This window comes from Rhinatrema bivittatum, chromosome 16 (genome assembly GCF_901001135.1).
Source record: "Rhinatrema bivittatum chromosome 16, aRhiBiv1.1, whole genome shotgun sequence".
NCBI classification, from domain to species: domain Eukaryota; kingdom Metazoa; phylum Chordata; class Amphibia; order Gymnophiona; family Rhinatrematidae; genus Rhinatrema; species Rhinatrema bivittatum.
The window spans coordinates 21,920,433-21,942,517 of NC_042630.1; the positions used below are offsets into that span (position 1 = coordinate 21,920,433).

At 47.0% G+C, this 22,085-nt stretch overlaps 1 protein-coding gene across 3 annotated transcripts in view; it reads left to right on the plus strand.

The window, feature by feature from the left end:
- The window catches only part of TFR2 (transferrin receptor 2), a 69,366-nt gene extending 47,727 nt beyond the window's left edge, over positions 1 to 21,639 (plus strand). For 2 of the 3 annotated variants that reach the window (XM_029580236.1, XM_029580235.1), the window contains 9 exons: positions 821 to 903; positions 2,631 to 2,694; positions 4,646 to 4,713; positions 4,819 to 4,895; positions 10,911 to 10,995; positions 11,545 to 11,772; positions 11,888 to 12,028; positions 16,122 to 16,205; positions 17,392 to 21,639. In XM_029580236.1, coding sequence (XP_029436096.1) covers positions 821 to 903; positions 2,631 to 2,694; positions 4,646 to 4,713; positions 4,819 to 4,895; positions 10,911 to 10,995; positions 11,545 to 11,772; positions 11,888 to 12,028; positions 16,122 to 16,205; positions 17,392 to 17,634 — 1,073 coding nt within the window. In that variant the 3' untranslated portion in view covers positions 17,635 to 21,639. The remainder of the gene's footprint in view (positions 1 to 820; positions 904 to 2,630; positions 2,695 to 4,645; positions 4,714 to 4,818; positions 4,896 to 10,910; positions 10,996 to 11,544; positions 11,773 to 11,887; positions 12,029 to 16,121; positions 16,206 to 17,391) is intronic. The other variant, XM_029580237.1, reaches the window with a different exon arrangement.
- Positions 21,640 to 22,085: the final 446 nt, after the last annotated feature.

Below are 22,085 nucleotides of genomic sequence, written 5' to 3' on the forward strand. Positions count from 1 at the left end.
TAATCCCCCTCTAGTGGTGAGGGAAAAAGCTGAAGAGGAGGAAGGTCACAGAGATACAGATTATCTGCTTCTTGGCTGGTGATGGATTTTGATTTTTTTCCAAACCCCACCCCCCCCCCTCCAGCTCCCCAGGTATTGTCAGTGCCGTTGCCCCCCCCCCCCCCCCTCTGCAGCTTCCACCCTGCTGTGAAAGCCTCAGGGCAGACTGATACCACCAAAAACCTCCCTGGCCCCACACTGACCAGAGGAACCGCGACCTCAGCTTGCCTAAATGGGAAATGGAATTTGTGCCGTCTAACCGGGCAGGTGGGCCCTGGTTCTGTGAACCAGACCTGCCACAGCATTCTGCGCGCGTGGAACTTTGCTGTCATCGTAATTTTGCCATTCTCGGTGCAGGCTTAATATACGGGTTTGGAAATCCAGGCCTGAAACGCCTTCTGCTTGGCCGATCGGTGGCACCACAGGGAAGCTTGGACAGAGGAGAGGGTGTGGGTGTGTGTGTGGGGGGGGGGGGGGGGGGAATAATGCTGGGCAAAGAGGACAGGGTTACCAGCTGGTTCCACAACATTAGGGACAGACCGAGACAGTCCTGGTTTGTCTGCTTATCCATCTGACATTTGTAGGAAAATCAGGAACTACAATGGGGTATAGATAAGGCTGGCTCAGCCTGTGCCTGATAACCTGGAGCCAACTGGTCACCTATAGCACCGATTCTCAACCTCCAGGTCAGAGATGAGTATCAGTGACCAGTGGGGGATGGGGAGGGGGGGGGAGCACTGCTGGTCACAGACTATAACCCTACCTCCCTTTCCCATGCCAGGGTTCCAGCTGCGGAGGAGTCTGCTGTTTGTCAGCTGGGATGCCGGGGATTTCGGCAGCATTGGGTCTACAGAGTGGCTGGAGGTAATGGCTTCACCGTGGGGAGGGGGGGGGGAGGGAGGTGTTTGTGTCAGAGGTGGGTGGGTGGGGGGGGGGGGAATATTTCTTTCCCATTCAGCTTGCCATGCACATGGCTGCAGAAAGTCATTGTTTGAGCTCCGCTGTGGGTGCCTTTACCACATAGATAAGATTTGCAGCTTACAATAATATCTCTCCTCTTCTTTCCATGCGCCTCTATTTTATCTGAAATGTTTCTTCTTTCCCCCCCCCTCTCGCTGTCACTTTCATTTCTTTGTCATCCCCTTCCGCCCTTTCTCCTTCATTTTCCCCCTCATGCTCGCTCTCTACTCCTTTTTATATTTATGTATATCCTACTCCCTTTTCCACCCCTTCCCTTACCAGCCTTACTCTTTCTCTCTCCCCCTCTCCTTGACATGGCTGGCATTAGACACGCTGGGGCCCAGGGACAGAAACTGAAGACGACCCCCATTTCATCTCCCTTACCTGCTTATTGGATGATTACCACAGAAGCAGGGAGAAAGTCTCTCATCCATTAATCTTCATGATCAGGGTCAGCATTAGGAGGGGTAGATAGTTGCAGAATTGCTTGGGGGGGGTCTCGGTGCCACAAATCTGAGTTATATTATAGCTTTAGAATCACTGTGGGTAAATATAATGCATGTTAAAAAAAAGTGTGTGTATATATATATATATGTAAATCCCTATACAGTCAGTACCACACAGACAGAAAAATAAACATAAATCATTTCCTGCAAATTACATAAATGTAAATCAAAACCAAACAAGGAACAAAATCTTATAAACAAAAATATTTATTAATTCTTAACAAGTATCTCTGCTTAAAAAACAGCCAGAACGGCTGCATAGATTCCTGTACAAAAATAAACACAAAATGGAAAAACTGCACTTCTTAATGATAAAACATTAATAGATTGAATTTTACGGGCTGCTATGCAATCACTGTCATTTGAAAAGTCCACCAGTGACTTATGCCAAACAGATGAAGAATGTCATATTCAGTGTGCAAGTTAACCAATCTCTTCAATCCATGACTCAAAGATGGAAGATGTTACAAAGTAGCCATTTTCTTTTTTGTTATAGTAACTCTGCCATTCTCCTTCCCCAATTACATGTTGCTCCCTATACTTTTGGGGAACGGGAATGGCAGAGTTTCTATAATCTTGCTTGACATATTTTGTAATTGCAAGCCATATTATGGTCTATTAACTTCTTCATAAGTGATGATTGCCACACTATATCATATGTACCATCATTATTTCCCCGATGAAGGCGAAACTTCAAGGCCTTTGTCGGGGATAATAACAAAGAAGAAAATGGCTACTTTGTAACATCTTCCATCTTTGAGTTGTGGATTGAAGAGATTGGTTAACTTGGACACTGAATACGACATTCTTCATCTGTTTGGCATAAATCACTGGTGGACTTTTCAAATGACAGTGATTGAATTTTACTGGCTGCTATGCAATCTATTGTTTTATTATTAAGAAATGCAGTTTTTCCATTTTCTGTTTATTTTTGTATATGAATCAATGCAGCTGGTTTGTTTTTTTTTTTAAAGCAAAGATTCTTGTTAAGAATTAATAAATATTTTTGTTTATAAGATTTTGTTCCTTGTTTGGTTTTGATTTACATATATATATATAAATGTGTGCTCTCTTCTCCAGGGGGTTGGGGCAGTGTTCTCACCCCTTTTCTTCTTCTGTTTCCAGGGATACCTCACCATGTTACACCTGAAGGCTGCGGCCTACATCAGTCTAGATAATGCCATCCTTGGTAAGAGGGTTGCTGGGATATTCCACCCAAACCTTTGTATAGGAAAAGTAGAGAGGGTGGGCTACAGTCAGGGCTGGTGCAAGGGTATTAGGCGCCCTAGGCAAACCATCTGGCTTGCGTCCCACCCCAGGTTCAGGCCCTGGCTCCTGCCATGACCTCATTCACTCAGATAGGCCCCCCACTCTCTTACACACACTTAGATTTCCTTGTCTCAGTCCCTCTCACTCACTCACACACACAGGCACTGCTTGTGGCCCGCCGAGACTCTGCTTCTCTCAGCCATAAGCAGAATGGGCGCTGCTCGTGGCTCTACATGGCTGCTTTTTGCCACCCCCTAATGGCTGGCATCCTAGGCGACCGCCTAGTTCACCTGTTGGGATGCGTTGGCCCTGCCTACAGTCAGGCCCAGAGTTTGAAGGTGCCATCGAGTTCCCATATCTGGCACCTGTCAGGTTTCACAAGATTCCAAAACTCGGTTTACTGTGTCAACCCTTCCCCTTCAGGCAGCCTGCAGGAAACAGGAGAGGATAAGCTGAAGAAGGGCATATAACAATTGTTTTCTGCTCTGCAGAATCTGATCCAGCCTCACCCCCTCCCCTCCCCTCCTGTACCCAGCTAAAACCTATCCAGTCATCTGGGAGGTGACACATTTAAAAACCCCAGGTTTGTCCGGCTAAGTCCTGCACTTAGGCAGATAAACTATTTTGTATATCTTCTCATTTTGGGTGGTCGGCCTGGCATTTCACATTAAAAGAGCTGACATTAACAGAAGTGACCATTAATGCTTAGTACTAGGGATGTGAATCGTTTTTGAATGATTAAAATTATCGTCAGATAATTTTAAAATCGTCCAAAATCATTAGATACGCGATACAATACAAATGCCCCCGATTTATTGTCAGGGGCATTTGATTTGTATCGTTAAATAGGGCGCGGGAAAACCGGCACACCAAAAAAAACCCTAAAACCCACCCGAACCTTTAAAACAAATCCCCCACCCTCCCGAACCCCCCCCCCCAAAATGTTTTAAATTACCTGGGGTCCAGTGGGGGGGTCCCGACGCGATCTCCCGCTCTCTGGCCACCGCTGCCTTGAGAAATGGCGCCAGTGGCCCTTTGCCCTTATCATGTGACAGGGCAAAGGTAGCACAGGCGCCATTTTGTTTCCTGGCTCCCGATGTCACGCATGCGGAAGATCGCCCCCGGACCCCCGCTGGACCCCCAGGGACTTTTTGCCAGCTTGGGGGGGGGATCAGGAGGCCCCCCCCAAGCTGACCGTCGCCCGTATGACATAGTGAAGGCAAAGGTAGCGCCGGCGCCATTTTGAATATTGGCAATACGGCCCGCGTGCAGGAGGTCGCTCCCGGACCCCCGCTGGAATTTTGGCAAGTCTTGTGGGGGTCAGGAGGCCCCCCCAAGCTGGCCAAAAGTCCCTGGGGTCCAGTGGGGGTCCAGGGGTGATCTCCCACACGCGTGACGTCGGGAGCCAAGAAACAAAATGGCGCCGGCGCTACCTTTGCCCTGTCACATGATAAGGGCAAAGGGCCACCGGCGCCATTTCTCAACGCAGCGGTGGCCAGAGAGCGGGAGGAGATCGCGTCGGGACCCCCCCACTGGACCCCAGGTAATTTAAAACATTTTGGGAGGGGGTTCGGGAGGGTGGGGGATTTGTTTTAAAGGTTCGGGTGGGTTTTAGGGTTTTTTTGGTGTGCCGGTTTTCCCGCCCTCCCCCGATTTACGATTTTTAGAAAAAAACCAACTCGACAATCAGATTTCCCTCCCCGCCAGCCAAAATCGATCGTTAAGATGATCGATTACACGATTCACTCCTCTGCTTAGTACAGAATGCTTTATGATTTACAGTGGAGGAAGAGGGGTCGTGACATAATATGGGATGTACCTTTAATGGAGATGCTTGGGCCCGGCTCATTAAGTCGCTCTTTGCCTTTCAGGAGACGAGAAGCTGCTGGCCAAAGCCAGCCCCCTGCTCACGAGCCTCATTGAGAACATTATTCGACAGGTAAGGGAGGCCTGCGCTACCCCGGGCCCACGCACCCACAATCCTCTGACCACAAGATGGACATTAATGCCCTTCCTCTCTGCTTTTGTCCCCTGACTGGTGCAGGTGGACAGCCCTAAGAGGAGCGGGCAGAGCATCTATGATCAAGTGGTGCCCCAGGGTGCTAAGTGGGAGGGCTACATGTAAGTGATCAAGCTGGGAGCCAATCGGATCTAAGTGACGGTGTTTCTGGAAGCAGGTGCTTGTGACTGAGAAAGTTAATCAGATGTTCATATTCAAGCGATGAGCCGATAGAGTGTTGGTGATCCAGCTGTGAACCAGGTTTATGTGCCAGTCAGATGGAGGTGGGAGGGATCATGAGGCACTGGTGATCAGGCAGATGAACAAATGAGTTATAGGTTAAATTTTCAAAGTCTTGCTCACCTCTTACACAGGGAAAAATGGAGTTAACCCACATGATTCAGCCACCTGCAGGGAAGTGGATTTTCAGCCACATGAAAGTAACACGCACTTATTTATTTATTCTTTTTTTATATCCCTGCCTTTACAAAACAAAAGCTCGAAACGGGTTACCATCAAAATGAGCAGATTCACCGTCAATACATATTTCTTGTTCATATCCCAAATCACTCCAGACTCCTGAGTTTTGCCTCCCTGCCAGCAGATGGAGACAGAGAAGAAAAGCTTTACTGACACTGCTACTTAACCTAGTGTGCTATCTGCAGTCCCCCATTCTTTCTCTGACTCCAGCAGATGGTAGAGGTGTAAAACCTATAGTCTTGAGTTAAAAAAAAACAAAACAAAACAAGAAATAACACAAGGAAAAGTACTTGCATCTCTACTCCCAGGGTTTTAGGCTTCAGCAGAGGCCATCCTCCAAGCTGAGTGGCTGAGCAAGGGGTTGGTAACTCTGACTTGCCTCAGGGCAACGACAGTGAGGACATGGATAGCTAGTGGTCTGGCTCCCTCCTTGGCCTTCTTGCCTCCCTCCCAGGCTGGTGATCAGCAAAGGAAAGTATTGTCTTCCTTTCTTTTTAGTTTTTGCTTGCTTGTGAAAAAATAAAAACATATATAAAAGTTTGCCTGTGTGACTAAGGGCAAATGTTGAGTTCCCAGGAGTGGGATTGATGTGTCTTGGTCCAGCTTGCAGAGATCAAGGATTTCAAGCTGGCGGTGACTGCCTCGCTAATCATCAAGGAACTGTGTAGCGTATTGGGGGCGCCACAGGACAGCAGCATGGGAGGCAGGGGAGTCGAATGCAGCAGCCGACGGCCAGTGCTCGGGGACTGTCCACGAGGCAGACAGTGTTCCATCGGTGAAGGGCCGCAAAAGGGGGGAAATGAACACAGCTCGCAGATTTCAGCACATGCCCCAAAGGCCTTGATGGCACCAGCAAAGGTTCATGGCAGAAGCTGCTGGTGACATGCTGAGCCACATACGAGGCTGACATTGGTGGGCCTTGGTGTCCGTTGAATCTCCGGACAATATCGACAAGAAGAGGATAACCCAATCATCGGGAGCAAGCAACGTGGCCATTTCAGCAAGTGGGAATGGTGGACATTTTGTCCACCTGAGCAGGAGAACAGAATGAGCTGGGGGGTGGGGAACCCTCCTCTAACCTGTCCGGCTGCTGGCCCTCAAGGGTGCGGGATGCCTTAGAGGACCCCCTCAAGGATGGTGCTGCATTTTCACAAGGCTTTGCATTGTAGTTGGTCCTGCTTCTGTATAAGATCTTCCTCACTAAGGAGGCGGGAGGGGAGAGGTGTGCTCACTCCCAGAGTTGCCTGAGACTGTTGAAAAACAAAATTCACCAAGGTTGGACACTCAGAAGGGGTCTAGGAATATCTTGCGACTACTTGGTTTGTGAGGTCAGCAAGGCAATTTGAGGGGGGACTCAGAGGGAGTAGATATTCCAGCAGTCATCTCTGGCAGGAAAATTAGTACAGGATCTTGCTGTTCCTGCAAAGGGGCCGATGACTGAAGGGTATGAACCTAAGGTGGTCCACTCTTTCAGAAATAAAGGATTGGTGGCTTTTAATTCCTCATGGATTGAAGGAGTTATAGATTAAGCAGCTACAGAAAGAGTCTGATCATGAAGGGGTGGGCCCATCATGGAAGACTCATGAGGGACTGATAAGGGTTTTTCCCTTGAATTGGTTGGTAAAGATGTTGGGGGCCTGAGATTGGGATACTCCAGAGACTGGTATAATGTTGGAAGAGCAATGATGAAGCTGTACTCACTACTGGAGGAGACCTTGGCGCTCTTGATTCTGCCAAAGGTGGAGGCTTCGGTGTCTGCGATGACCCAGGAAGCCACCATTCCAGTGGCAGGCTCTGCTGCTCAGAAGGACACACAGGACCAGAAGGTGGAAGGCGGTATGCAGTAGCTTTATGCGAAGAACATGTTTGTGCTGGGTGCGGCTTGCATTAAGGGCAGGCAAGGTTTCCTTAGCTCACGTCAGGCAAGCGTGATGCTTGGAGGTGGCAGTGGTCTACATAGTGGAAACTCTTTATGGTTTGATTAGGACATCCTCTAGAATTATGGTTTCGGCATCAGCCAGAAGGTTTTTGTGGTGGAGGATTTGGTCGACGGATATCTGATCCTGATCTCAACTGGGCTTTCTCTCTTTCAAGAGCAGGCTCTTGTTCAGAGAGGACCTAGAGCCATTGGTGAAACATATGGGAGAGTCCAAAGGGCATGAGTTGCCCAAGGATAGACCCCAAAGAAGCAAGCACAACGTCTCCATTCATCCACTTTGCAGGGACGAAAGGAGCAATCAAGAGAATAAAGTATCTTCCTTATTTCAGAGGCAAAGCTCAGACGGAGCCAGCTTGAGAAAGCTCCAGTTAGGGAACTGGAATAGATGGGGCCTTGCAAGGACCTGATGCCAGTCTGATCTCAGGGAAAAGGAAGATATTCCATTTACTTCATGGTCCCAAAGGAAGGAGGAATTTGCAGGCCCATATTGAGGTGCAGAAGAGTGAATATAATCCTCAGGGTATCACGGTGTTGAATAGAGACTCTTTGCTCATTCATAGCAGCTGTCTGCAAAGGAGCATGCCTGGCACCTTTGATTCTAACCAAGACTTATCTACATCCATTTTGATGGAGCATTAAAAGTTCCTAACACATGATTCTGGAGGATCATTTCCTTTTCACGCCTTTCCATTAGGACTAGCGAGGGCACTGTAAATCTTCTCCACAGTGTTGGTGGCAATAGCTGCAGCTATATGGAAGGGATGAGTCCTAGAGCATCCTTATCAGGATGACTAGCTCATTTGGGCAGCTCGCTGTCAGCAGTCGATGTAGGGACTGCTGGACAGTGAACTTGACGAAGAGCAACCTCATACCGATCCATTCCCTGAAATACATTGAGGCCCATTTCATCGCCAAGAGAGACAAGGTGTTTCTCACAGAGGATGAAGTGACAAAGCTGCAGATACAATTTTCCATAGTATTTCCCAGGTTTTGGACTATCTACGAGTTCTGAGTTCTATGGAATAGATGCTGGATCTAGTTTCCCTGAGTGTAAGCTCATATGTAGCCCCTTCAGAGGGCAATCCTTTCCCATTGGAACTTATTCTCAGAAGAGTTTTCAACTTCTATTGCCTTTCAGGGGGAGTCCAAGTCCAGTTCCTTGTGGTGGCTTTCTCGGGTCAACGGGTCAACTGGAGCGGGGATGACTTGGACATTCTGGACTGGGATGTAGTACCACCGAGCACAGCCTTTTTGGAGTCAGGGAGCTGTTTCTCAGTGGCAGATAGCTCATGGCCGAGGTTCAATGGACAAAGCATTGTGGTCTGTCAGTCGGTCAGAAATGAGAGTGCTTTACTTAGCATTGCTTGTGTTTTGACCATGTGTGCCCGGTTGAGCGATGCGATTCCTATCAGTCAAGGCAATGATGGTGGCTTATATCAACTGACAAGAGAGAACCAAGTATCGGATGGTCTCAGGATGCTCAGGAAGTTGTTAGGCTAGACGAAGCCACACCTGACAGCTTTTCTGGTGTCTTACATTGCCTGTGTATATAACTTTTAGGCAAATTTTTTCGGTCAGCAGGGGTTGGACCCCCAAGAAAAGGGAACTGACAGAGGCAGAAAGTGATACTGCATGTTCAGGTCCAGTGGGGTAGACCCCAGGTGGATATGATGGCATCAAGCCAGAGGGCCAAGGCAAGCTCCTTTTTTAGTCGCTGGTGAGAGAGCTGAACAAAGGGCATCATCCTCTAGTTATACTGTGGTCGATAGAGGTCCTCCTATACGTTTTCCCCCCAATGGCCTCTGGTGGGAAGACTGTTTCGTCATATAGAAAAGCTCCTGGAAAGGTGATACTTGTGGCTTAAGAATGGCCACAATGGCCATGGTTGACAGACCTAGGATATTTGGCGGTAGATGGACCAGTAAGGTTCGGTCATCACGTGTTAATTTGGCAGGTCCTAGTGGTCTTGGAGCAGCTGGATCACTTTTGTCTCATAGCGTGGCTTTTGAAAGGATTCATTTGAAACAGACAGGATACTCTGGAGAAGTCATTACCATCTTGCTACAAAGCTAGATGACCTTCCATTTTCTTGGTTTATAAGAAAGGGTGGAAAGTGTTGAAAACATGATGTTTTAGGGGTAGAGTGCAACCTACTCAAGCTTCGGTTTCACATAGTTTAACTTTTGAGCAAAGGAGTTCGGTGAATGGACTAGCCTTTCATTCCCTTCAAGTGCAGGTGGTGGCCTTAAGTTGTTTTCAGGGTGAAGTGCAGGGGGTAGCTCTAGCTTCTCATCTGGATGCGGCTTGTATTTTCTATGGGGGAGAAGCCTTTGCGTCCTCCAGTGAAAAAGATGTATTCCTTGTGAAAACAATTTGGTGTTGTGAGTACTCTATGGGGTTCCGTTTGAGCCATTGAAAAGGACATCTCTAAAAGATCTCACCTTAAAGGTAGTCTTTTTGGTGACTATTTGCTCTGTGGGGAGTATTTCGGAGCAGCAGGCCTTATCTTGTAGGGGCCCTCTTCTGCAGATTTAAGAGGCGGACATGTCATGGTGCACAGTCTCTGCATTTCATCTTAGTCAGAGAGCCTCATCTGTTAGATGAAGGTTGAACATTGTTGTGGTATCTGAAGGTTACCATCAGCTTTCAGAAATTGGATCACCTATTCACGCTATGGAATGGTCCAAATAAAGTCAGGCTTCCAAGGATACTATTGTGTAGTAGCTGAAGGAGACAATTGGATCATCATACTTTTGTAGGGATCATCCGGTTCCTGAGGGACTGAGGACCCATTCTCCTGGGACACAAACAACATTGTGGGTTATGTCTGCTAGTTTCCCCACAGGCAGTCTGTCGGGCAGCTATTTGGGCTTCACTACACACTTTCGCCTAATATTAATGGTTGGATGTCTGGATGCCAGACTCGGTTGGCATTGGAGCGAGTGTACTACAGGTGGGGCTGTCATGTTCCCACCCAGTATAGGGGAGATTGGGTACATCCCAGGAGTCTGGGACTGATCTGGGGTATGAACAGGAAAGGAAAATTGGTTCTTACCTGCTAATTTTTGGTCCTGGAATATCATAGATCAGTCCAGAACCCCACCCATTCAGTAAAACCCATTCATCATGGCAATTTGTAAATAATGAAGAGTGGTTTGTGTGGATACATGATGTTCTGCTTAATGGTGTTGCAACGAGTTTTCCGTAGAGGCTCTACCTTCCTACTGCTCAATGAGGGGGGGGGGGGGTTTCAGGGTCTTAGTCTTGACTTGATCATACTGAGGAACTGCAGGTGGCACTCTAGGTTAAGCAGCAGTGTCAGTAGAGCTTTTCTTCTCTGTCTTCATCTGCTGGCAGGGAGGCAGAACCCAGATGTCAGGTCTGATCTGGGGTATTCCAGGAACAAAAATTAGCAGGTAAGAACCAATTTTCTTTTTCCTAGTGTACACAAACATGGCCATATAAAAATGAGGCTTTCAGGGATGAGATGGCAGGACTGCATTACTAGATGTGAATGCGTACCTTACATTTTGAAAAAGTTTGTATCACCTAAAGGCATGCACATTGTTTAGACATACAACGAGCCTATTCTGCGATTTAGAAAATAGTCAGATTGTGTGTGAGCATGAAAGTGCCTACCTTTGCTGTCAGATGCTTTGTAAGTGGTGCAGAAATATCAGGAAGGTTCCTGGCATTATTTTGTCCCTTCTCTGCGCAGAATACGACCACTGTCCATGTATAGCGGAGCCTATGCATTCACTGCCTTTGGAGGGGTCCCTGCGGTGGAGTTCTCCTTCACAGAGGTGAGCAAAGAATAAGCAAACTATACAGATCGCCATACACCAGCTCCTGCAAACCTATTCACATCCACTCAGAGGCCCTACATGCTGGCACACAGCTCTGCACTTCACTTCTGTCCTGCAGCTTCTCCTACTGTTCCAGCACTGAGCCTCTCCCATAGCTCTGCCAATGTACCTCACTCCTGCCATGCAGCATCTCCTACTGTTCCAATACTGACACCCTCCCATGTATACAGCTCTGCTACTGCACCTCTTAGCAGACCTGCAGAACCCCCTGCTATTCCAGTACTGACACCCCATACCACTCTGTCAATGTTCATCACGTCTGTCCAACAACCTCTGCTATTCCAGTACTGACACCCCATACCACTCTGTCAATGTTCATCACGTCTGTCCAACAACCTCTGCTATTCCAGTACTGAGAACCTGACCACCCCAGCTGTGCTCTGCAGCACCCTTTGCTGTTCCAGTACCAATATTTACCTACAGCTGTGCTACCTTGTCATCAATGCCAAATTTTGACCGTGTTTCCTTATGTGACCTTACTGCCAGGGTGACCAGGCATATCCGTTCCTGAACACCAAGCTGGACACCTATGAGCGCCTGAACCAGGTGGTACAGGGCCGGCTGCCCGCCGTGGCCAAAAGCCTTGCAGAGGTGGTGGGGCTGCTGGTTATTAAACTGAGCCATGACCAGCTCCTCCCACTGGACTACAGATGCTACAGCGAGGTGGTGCTCCAGCACATTATTCGGTTCAATGAGTTTGCCAATGAGCTCAAGGTGAGGGCACCAGTGGGGTCTCTCATGAGTTGAGGGGAGGAGGGGCACCAGCAGGGTCTCGTGTGGAGCCCAAGCATGAGATCTCTTTCTGTCTCTCTCTCTCTTTTCCTCGCAGTCCCGCAGTCTAACCCTGCAGTGGATGTATTCTGCGCGCGGTGATTACATGCGGGCAGCCGACAAACTAAAAAACGACATCTACAGCTCAGATGAGAGAAGTGAGAAGCTGAACCGCATGTATAATGTCCGAATCATGAGGGTAAGCATGGGAAGAAACTGGGTATCTGTTGGCGAGTGTGTTTGTGTCTGTATTTATGTTTGTTTATGTGTGGCTGTGTGTGGGGAAACATAGTAGATGTCAATAGATAAGGCCCATTTGTAGTGGTAGTGTCTGAAAATCTGAAGGTAGCAAAGCAATGTGACAAGATGGAGACTAGGGCCAGAGGGATTCTGGGCTGTATAGAGAGAGGCAGGAAAAAAAGAGAATGCAATAATGCCCCTCTTAAGGATCACTAGTAAGGCTTCACCTAGAGCAATGTGTTCAGTTTTGGAGGCCATATTGCAAAAAGGATAGAGATAGGTTAGAAGCGGTCCAGAGGAAGGCAAGTAAAATGGTAGAGAGTCTGCACCAAAAGCCATATGAGAAGAGACTGAAGGAACTAAATATGTATATCCTATAGGAAAGGGGAGACAAAGAGATATGATACAAACTTTTTAATACTTGGATGGTACTGATAATGCTCAACTGTCCTCCAATGGAAAGGAAGCTGTAGAACTAGGGGTTATGATGTAAAACTCCAAGGAGGTAGGAGCAACATCAGGAAGTTATTTTTTCACTGAAAGGGTGGTGGATGCCTGGAATGCCCTCCCAGAAGAAGTAGTGAAGGCAAGAACGGTCATAGAGTGGGATAAACAAAGAGGTTCCCCCTAGTGGCTGGAGGATGAAAATGAAGAACTGGGTAACCTGTGGTAACGTCTGGTGAAACATTTCTTCATGGGGGTTAACCTGCATGGAGTGGCAGTTACAACTAGCCAGTGGTGCATTCAAAGGATCCATCTGGGCATTTTTTTACAGTAAACATATGGGGCCTGATATTCAAAGCTCATTCAGCGCTCAATAGCAGGATTAAGCAGGACTTATCCGGCTACCAAGCACGCCGCTGAACGTCCAGTTATATTTAAGTCAGTTGTCCGGCTATCAGGGCTTGGTTCTTTTATTGGCGGGGAGGGGGGTGGCAGGGGTGACACTATTAGCTCTTTTACCTGGGAGAATTTTTCATTCTCCTCCAAAGGATGTGAGTGCCAATAACCCTATAAAAAGTATTGGATGAAAGCCCAAAAATAAACTTTACTGTAGAAGTTCTGGCATGAATAAATGGCACAGCTCCCATCAGTTTTTGGCATAACAGATGGAATACAGTTCTCAATCTCTTCTCTATCTGTACAAGGGTCTCTCTGTTTACCGGGCAAGGGAAACACTCACCCTCCAGGGCTTGGATAAGTAAGGATCTCAAGTGGCAGGGGTAATTCTTCTATGGGCAGAAAAAAAAAAACCAACCCTCCAAACTGGCAAGAACAAATGGTAGAACAGTCTTCGCACAGAGTCCCAAAATACCTCTGCCCCAGGGTAAAGACTTCTGATGGCTGTCCTTAGAATATTTCAGATTTGGTCTTACTCGCAGTTCTCTCTCTGGCTCTCTCTCTCTCTCTCTCGATCCCGCACTGTAAAAAAAAAAAAAAAAAAAAAAAGGATCCAAACAGGGGCACCACAGCTCTTTTGATGTTCATCCTTCAGGGTAGGAAGGGGAGCAGCAAAACCTTCCTCCCAGGTCTTGTAACCAAAAGGTTTCTTTCCCGAAATTAAGTCCAAACACCAGAAAAGGAGGGGCTGTACTGAAGAGTGCCTCCCCTAATTACTAATACGCCTTTCCTAGCTTCCGGAGTTAACTAGGACCTTACTGGTATTGAACCCTATTGTCCTGTTTCCCTTATCCTTAGCTACAGCAGAACTGACAACTCCCAGCTGTCAGCCATACAAGTTTAACCACCTTCTCTACTTTTTCCTCCATTTTCCCATTACCTGGGAAATGTATTAAAGTCAGCCAGCAGCTTATGCCCAGTGAGCTGCCACCTCTCTCCCAATTATACCTGTGAAAGAACCTAAGCCCTGCCACCACTTCATGCTGGGTGATCTTGCCACCTCTCTGGGAGCTTGACACAGCTGTACTGCCACACTGTCTGTTCAAGTCAGCTTTCTCATCTCCCCTTTTGACCCTGTAGCATTCTGGGTAGATGAGTATATACGTTTCCATTCCTGTTCATACCCCAGATCAGCCCAGACAAATGGGTTTTGCATCCCTACCAGCAGATGGAGGTGGAGAATAAAAACTTTTCAAGCACTGCTACATAACCGAGACTGCCACCTGCAGTCCCTCAGTATTTCTCTATCTCCAGCAGAAACCTGCAGTCTGGAGTTTAAAAAAAAAAAGATAAAGAAGAATCAAGAAAGAAGAGATTGTGCTCCCTAAGGTGCTAGGTTCCTTCATGGGCCATCCCTTAGGCAGAGCCAGGCAAGCGGGAGGTTGGATACGCCTGGCTGTCTCGGCCCATAGGTTGCAGGAGACTGTAAAACCAGGGGTCCTGGTTCCCTTGGTCGCTCTGAGGCCCCCTCATCCCTTCCTGGCTGTGGCATTCAGTAAAGTATACCCTCTTTCTGCCTTTTACTTTTAAAATTACTGCCTCCTTAAAAAAGAAAAAAATAGCAGCAAAGTTGGGCTCAGAGGAGTGTGCATTCGTGTCCTGATAACTCTGCAGGAACATGGGGTGAGTCAGGGAGCCCACAGTTGTATGCCCGGGTCCAGGAGAGCTCAATAAGGTGCTGGGATGTCTGGTTGGCACCTGTGTATGAACCATGCGGTGTTCGTTGCACCGGAGTGGCACACCTCCCATGGTTCGTGGATCAGGCATGGATCTTGTGCTTCGGTAGTGGATGGATCCATCAGCTTCGGTCATCTGCAGGGGCTTCTTTGTCAAGGGCCCATCTTCTCAGATCCGGTGGATCACTTTGGTCTCATGGCTTGGCTTATTGAGGAGAAACTATTACAGTTGAAAGGGTACCCTGAGCCAGTTATTGCTACATTGCTTTAAGCTAGGAGACCATCCACGTCCCTGGCATAAGTCCAAATGAGGAAAGTGTTGAGTCCTTGTGCTTGGAGGAAGATGAACATTCCTCAGCTGCAGGGCTTGGCAAGTGACAGCCTTAGAATGTTTTTGAGGCAAGTGATAGGGGATCAAGCTTCTCTGTCCACCGGTACATAGAAAGTGTCCGGCAGGCAGCCTTAAATTGGTTTCTGCAAGTTCTAGGTGAACCTCCTTTTGAGCCTTTGTGGTGAATGTCATTGGAGGGCTTCATCTTGAGTTTGGTCTCTCTGGTGATGTTTTGTTCATTCTCGCAGATTTCAGAGCTTCAAGCTTGGTCCTATAGAGACCCTTTCCTGTGGATTTTGGGCGATGGAGGGGTAGATGCATAGGGGCCATTTCTAATGAAGGTGGTTTTCCTCGTTTCATTTCAACCGGAGAGTGGAGTTTCCTGTGTTTCCAATTTGTTATGGGTGGTGGCGCTGCATGCAAATGAACTTCTCTTATTGGATGTCCATTCAGCTTTGTTGCGGTGCCTTAACGTCACTCACAGGTTTCATCATTCGGATCATTGTTTTGGAGAGTTCATTTGTGTTTGGAGGGTTGCACTCTATTTTAGCTTGGGTACAGGTCAATACTGAAGGACTGAAGGTGGCACTCTCTGTTACGTAGCAGTGCCTGAGAAGTTTTTATTCTCTGCCTCCATCTGCTGCTAGGAACGTAAAACCCACTTGTCTGGACTGATCTGTGGTATTCCAGAAACAAAAATTTGCAGGTAAGAACAAATTTTCCTATATATCTTCTCATCAGGCACTATTACCTCCTCAGGAGGGGGCAGTATTGTCTACAACTAATCTGCTTTGGTACTTCTCAACTGGTGTGCCTCAACAAAGTCTCTCCTGTGCCACAGTACCCTGCTTGCTGCTTCAGCTCCTCCTTTCCCATGCAGAATGCAGGGAACGGGAGAGGGAGGCTGGAGCAGACAGAACAAAGAAGCCACTCTGCTCCCTATTCCAGCCCTTCCCCTCCTATTATTCATGGATAGAAGAGGAGGGGGTGAAGCTAGAGCAAGCAGAGCTGAGAAAAGAGCCCTCCCCTCATGGAGGCTGGGGGGGGGGGGGGGTACGGACGAGAGATAGGAGGGGAGGAGCTGCAGCAGATAGTTTTCTTTGTTTGGTTATGTCACTTCCATCCTCCTTTTCCTCTCACCCTAGGGACTATCTGTTACCAGCAGGAAGGAGAAGGGTGGAGCAGAACCTGCCCCAGGTCACAGCTGTGACTGTGGAGAGGGAGAGAAGGTGGATGCTGAAAGGGGAGTGAGAAAAAGAGGGGGAGGTGTATGCTTTGGGAGGAGGTGCAAAAGGGGAATGTTAGGGATATAAGGAGGAGTGAATGCTTGGGGTGGGTGGCTTGAAATGGGATAAATGTTGAGAGAGGTGAGGTGGGGGTTGAATGCAGGAAGTAGCACATGGAGTTATGTGAATGCCATCTTCTCCCCATCTCCCTGAAGTCAGCAATGCAAACTTGGGCTGTATGGCAACTTTTTTTTTCCTTCTCAAGGTCTACATTGCCACATGCTCTGCTGGTGTGAGAGGACTGGGGCTAAGGTGGGGGGGAGGAGAATAGAATTAGGTGAATGAGAGCCATGTGAGAAGGGTTATGTGTGAAAAATGGCAGGATAATATAAGTTAAGGTGGGAGGGTTTGACTAGATGTGCAAGAGCCAGAAGGGGTGATGGGGAAAGTATATATATGAGAGAGAGAGCTTGAGAAGGATATTTGGGCTAAGAGGAGATTATGTAAGGGGATGATGGGGGATGAAAGTGAATCAGAGGGTGATGTGGAGTGCATGAGAGGAGATAATTGGGGTGAGAGAGTCAGAATGTAGGGGATGGAAGAATGTGAGAGGGGTTGAGTGAAATGAAATGATTGACAGTGTAGGGATGGAGTGCAGTGACAGTCATCGAGGGGGTGGCTGTTGGGAAGAAGAGAGTCAGTAAGAGATCGTTGAAAGGAGAAGATCAATGTCAGAGAGAGGGACAAGGGAGGAAGTGTTGAAGATAGGCAAGAGAAAAAAAGTAAAATGCAAAGGAGACCCTGGAAAAGAAATTAAAGAAGACAATAGGAAATCAGAAAAAAAAGTGACTGGGTCTAGCACAATTAGAAAACACCTCACCACCTAGACAACAAAGTTAGGGGGAAAAACATTTCCTTCTCAGTTTAGTGACTGAAATTTGCAACAGAGAGAGGTATCAGGATGGGGAGGGGAAGGGAGGGAGAGGCACTGAGGTGGGGGAGAAAGAGGGAGAAAGGCACTAGTGTGGGGAGAGGGAGCCACAGGGAAGCTGTACTGCAAGGATAAAACAAACTCCAGAGTGTGCCCTGAAATAAACAAAGATTGAGAAACAGTGATCTACTGTATATGGAAGGACTTTTATTGGTCAATGACTAACCCATGATATTTCTCCCTCTCCTGCTGACACAGGTAGAGTTCTACTTTCTCTCTCAATATGTGTCAGCCACAGACAGCCCCTTCCGCCACATCCTGCATGGGCGGGGGCAGCACACACTGGCAGCCCTGTTGGACCACTTGACTCTGCTGAGGACGGAGCCAGCCAGCTTCGACGAGAAACTGTTCCGCAGGCAGCTTGCCTTGGTGACCTGGACGCTGCAGGGAGCTGCCAATGCCCTGAGTGGCGATGTCTGGAATATTGACAACAGCTTGTAGAGCACAGAGTCACCAGCTGGCTCTGGGATCATCAGGAATTGGCTTAGCCAGGCCTAGTTATACCTCATGCACTTAAGAGTTCCTGCTGGGTTTTTTTGTTTTTAGTGATCTACTAGTCCTAGGGATGCAACTAGGGTAAACAAGGCCTGGCTCAGTTTATCCCTGATGACCTGGAGTCCTCTGGTCACCCAATAAGTCTTCTCTGGTCAAACTCCCCACAAGATAGAGCAGTATCTGCCCTTGTTAGGGGACCCAGCATACCACCAGCTAGCCTCAGTCATGCCACTGCAGAGACAGAAAATATTAGCACTGCAGGTGAGAGTGTAGGTGACTCTGGCAGCAGTGGGCTATTGTTTTCTGGGGTGGGAAGAAAGATCCCATTCCGCAATATTATGGGATCCGTCATTTCACTCATCAGTAGGGGAAGGGTAGAACTGCAAATTTCAAAAGGATTTGGAACTGGAGTTATTAACAGAAGCCTGACCCAGTTGGTGGTGTGACCAGATATCACCAGGGACAAGCTGATCTGTTCCTGATTTTATCCCCAGTAAACATCTGGACGTGTAATTCCAGTATGTCTTAAACACAAACTACAAATTCATAGATGCAATGGGGATAAAATCATGATTAATGCAGCACCTCCCCCAAGACCTAGCCCTAGGTGGTTACTCCACCACCAAAAACTAGAGGTGATTACCATATGGGTCATTAAGGACAAGCTGATCCAGTCATGGCCTGTTTCAGATTCCCTCCCTCTCACCAAAAAAAGGACAAGTCTCCGCCTGCAGTGCAAGGTCTTTTGACTCCAGAAATGGCACAGCTTTTTCCTAATGCACGTAAGAGCCCTGGTAACCTGACCCTCCGCACAGTTGTTCAGGATTTTGGGGTGTATTTTTGACACCGTGATAGGGAAGCCTGGTTTCAGAGCTAAGCCAGCATTGACTAACCTACAGAAAGGTCACACGTGTAATAGGCAGATACTGCCCTCTTTGAGGTGTTTGGGTTTTTTGTTTGGGTTTGGGTTTTTTTTAGGTTGTCTTTTCATATTTCATCCTTTCTTGAAGATTTTTATTTTGTTTTCCTTACCTCCACCACAATTATGGGAATTGATTCTATCACCGTTTACGAGCAGGGAGTGATCTGATGTCTTGGACTGGCTGACCCAGCCGATTGCCCTTCAGCTGCATGCACTGTCTTGTAGTACCTGCGTTTTCTTGGGAGGGGAATCATAGCTACATGACCTGTATTAGTCTATCTTGTCATGTCAGCTTCAGCCACTAGGTGGCAGCAAAGTATATTCTGGCTGAGCATCCACTATATCTGTCTCCATACTGCAGAAAGCTCTAGCTCTCAGTAATGTGGGCAGGCCTGGACTCTTGCATAACTTGTTACTATAAATCTTTCACCTCCCTTGCTCACTCTGGGTGACAACACAATGTGCATGCGATAGGGTGGGTCAGCCTGTCCCTGGTGGCCTGGAGCCATCTGGTAACCCTGCCCTTCCCCTCAATTGGCCAAAGAATTCTGTAATCCTAGTTTTTCCCTGTTGAAAAATTCAGATTACAGAACTCAGAATACATGGGCTGGACATTAAAACACCAGGTCTGGAAGAGCTCATCTCTAGTGAACTTGGAGGTAAGGCAAATGTCCTGTTTTTGTTTAATGCCCACTACAAGGTCCTCTGGGACCCACAGTCCTGGTTTTCATAAGCAAGAAAACTATTTTGAATTGTGATATTCCTTAAAGGGGAAGTACCTGGAAATCCAGCCATCCTCACCACAGCTTGGTAAAGTGATGGCATCTTTCAAGCAGGGCACAACTTGATTTTTGCAGTTTGCTTTCTGTGTGCAGCAGCCAATGTGCTAGAAACAGCAAACTGAGTGACCAGGGCTTATTTGTGATTTTCATCACGAGAGGGCATTTTTTTTTTTAAATCAGGTTTGAAATGTTTAGATCAGTTCTGCAAGCTGATTGGTTAAGGATGTGTGTTGGATGATTGCAGAAAATTCCTCTGGGTACCATCCCTTCTTCCTTTAGGTTTTGTCCTATGTATTTTTAACCTAATTTCTGTTCTTTCTCTTGTCTGGTCGTCAGCCCTGTGATTACCTCTTTAATTTATCAGTGACAGTGATCACTATAAATTTGTGCATCTTTTTTTTATTATTACCACGTGATATTTTAAAATAGAGAATTACCAGTAATTATCGGGAGCAGTGCCTTCCATAATTATGACAGTTATACTGTCGTCCAATCATAAAGCAGCATCTGCTATGAATGAAACATGACCTCAGAGGCGGGGATGGGGGCATGGATTAGGTTCGGGGAAAAAAAAAAACCAAGCTCATGCAGTTCAAGGGGCTGGCTGCTTCTCTCTGCAAGTTTTGCCATGATTTTAGAACACCACCCCCCCCCCCCCCCCAGCCTCCGACGTCATCTGCTGTCAGACCAGTACCCAAAAGCTGCGCTTTCGGCATGAGGATGTCTCTGCTCTGAGTAGGGAGAGAACGTTAGCCAGTTATCGGGAACAGTGATTCCCATAATTTATTAAGATTGCTTTTATTTTTCCATGTTTTACCAAGTGACCCCTCTCGTCTTCATGAACCCTGCTGCAAAGCCTTATGGGTACACATATGCAACAAGCGTTTCTGCTGAGTAGCTTAGCTTAAAATAGTAGATGGTGGAAAAAGACCAATAGATGCATCCGCTTTGCCCAGTTATTCCTGTCCACACTGCCAAGGATATATCCCAGCTACCAGCCACAGAGCATGACTGGTTGTAGAATATCACCTACTGTTTAAATCAGTTTTTGTTTACTTCTTCATTAGTTCTCTACTCTTTTGGATAAATGACCCTACAACATGTCATACTTAATCTAACAATGGTGTAGCTAATATAAATGGAATATAAAAGCTATTAAAACAATTAACAAACCAACCACACTCCTATCCCCCCCCCTCCCCCCACCATATTCTACCACCAAGCAACAATGTAAACAGCTACCAATAATACTGAGGTTGTTACCCATGGCCTTGCTGGATTGTACCCAGCCACCAACAACCTGCCGGCTCCAACCCATTTGGCTTTCGGGGGAGTTGTAGTCTACTAGTACCAACCCAGCTACTGAATGGCCTGCAATATTACTAGGTCATGATTTCTTTCTCTGCCCTTTGTTTTGTCCTCACCTTTCCCCTCACTTGTTCTTGAAGGAATGACGAGGGGATTGTTTGCAGTATCGCAATCTCCCAACCCTTTTCCTACCACTGTCATTGAAGTCAGGGCTTAACAGCACCAGGGCAATTCAGCACAGATCTTGCACCTTGAACCAGGGAAGCATCTAGCGACTTACATACAAGTACAATGAATTCCTGCGCCCTGTACTGGTTACAATCTAATTAAATACCTGAGTCAACGGAACAGAAAGTGACTTCCACAAAGTCATAGAATATGGCAGTGGCAGTCCACCATTTTAACTGCTTGGCCATGCCCTCTCCCATGCCAAATCTTTTCCTGTTGGAAGTTGGCAAAATAAAAGATTTTTATTCCCTTAGTAAAATAAGAAAAATTCAAAACTAAATGTGAGCTGGGCTTTGCTATGAGGCCCTTTCTTGCTGCATTTTGATGACCCAAACCCACAGCTACGTCAAAAATAATGTGCAAGAGACATCTTTATCAGGATAAGAAACACAGGCCAACATTTAGAAGTTCAAAAGCAGGAGATTGCTTGAAAGAAGAATATTGTAGAATATTTTGTTCATCAACAATAATATTGTTCATGGACTGTGTAGATTGTGATTTTATTAATGTCATCTGCTTTAAAACTCCAGTCCCTCTTTTTATAATGCTATTTAATGTGGTACCACAATAATGGGAAATGTGGCTTCTGATGTTCCAGTGTGTTAACGATAAAATATCTGAACTGAAAACATCTTTCCCAATTACAACCAATTTTATCCTTCCTTGTTGCTGAAAATGCATCTGTTCAATAAAGCGTGTTACCCACTGTCAGTCTCCTTGTGTGGTGTGTTATTTCAGTGGCTGGAGCAGTGATTCTTCACCTAGTTCTTGAGACACACCCAGCCACTCAGGATATCCATAGTGAATATTTATGAGATAGATTTGTGTACAGTGGAAGCAATGCATGCAAATCTATCTCATGCTTATTCATTGCGGATATCGTGAAAACCCAGCTGGCTAGGTGTGTCTCAAGGAGTGGGTTGAGAACTGAATCAAAAAGAGTGCCAGGTTTGTTTCTGTACTGATATTCGCTAATAGGCGGCCTTTCTGCCAGCAGGGACCCTCCACTGGGCCACATTCAGACCTTCCCCTAGCCTCTGTTTTGAAGGCTGCATGATGCAGCAAGACCAGTCTTATAAAACCCTCACTCAGCTCAGGGTCTCTTCGAGTCGTCATGGCTCCTTGCAATTACCTTGCCTTGCCAAAGGTGTATACTC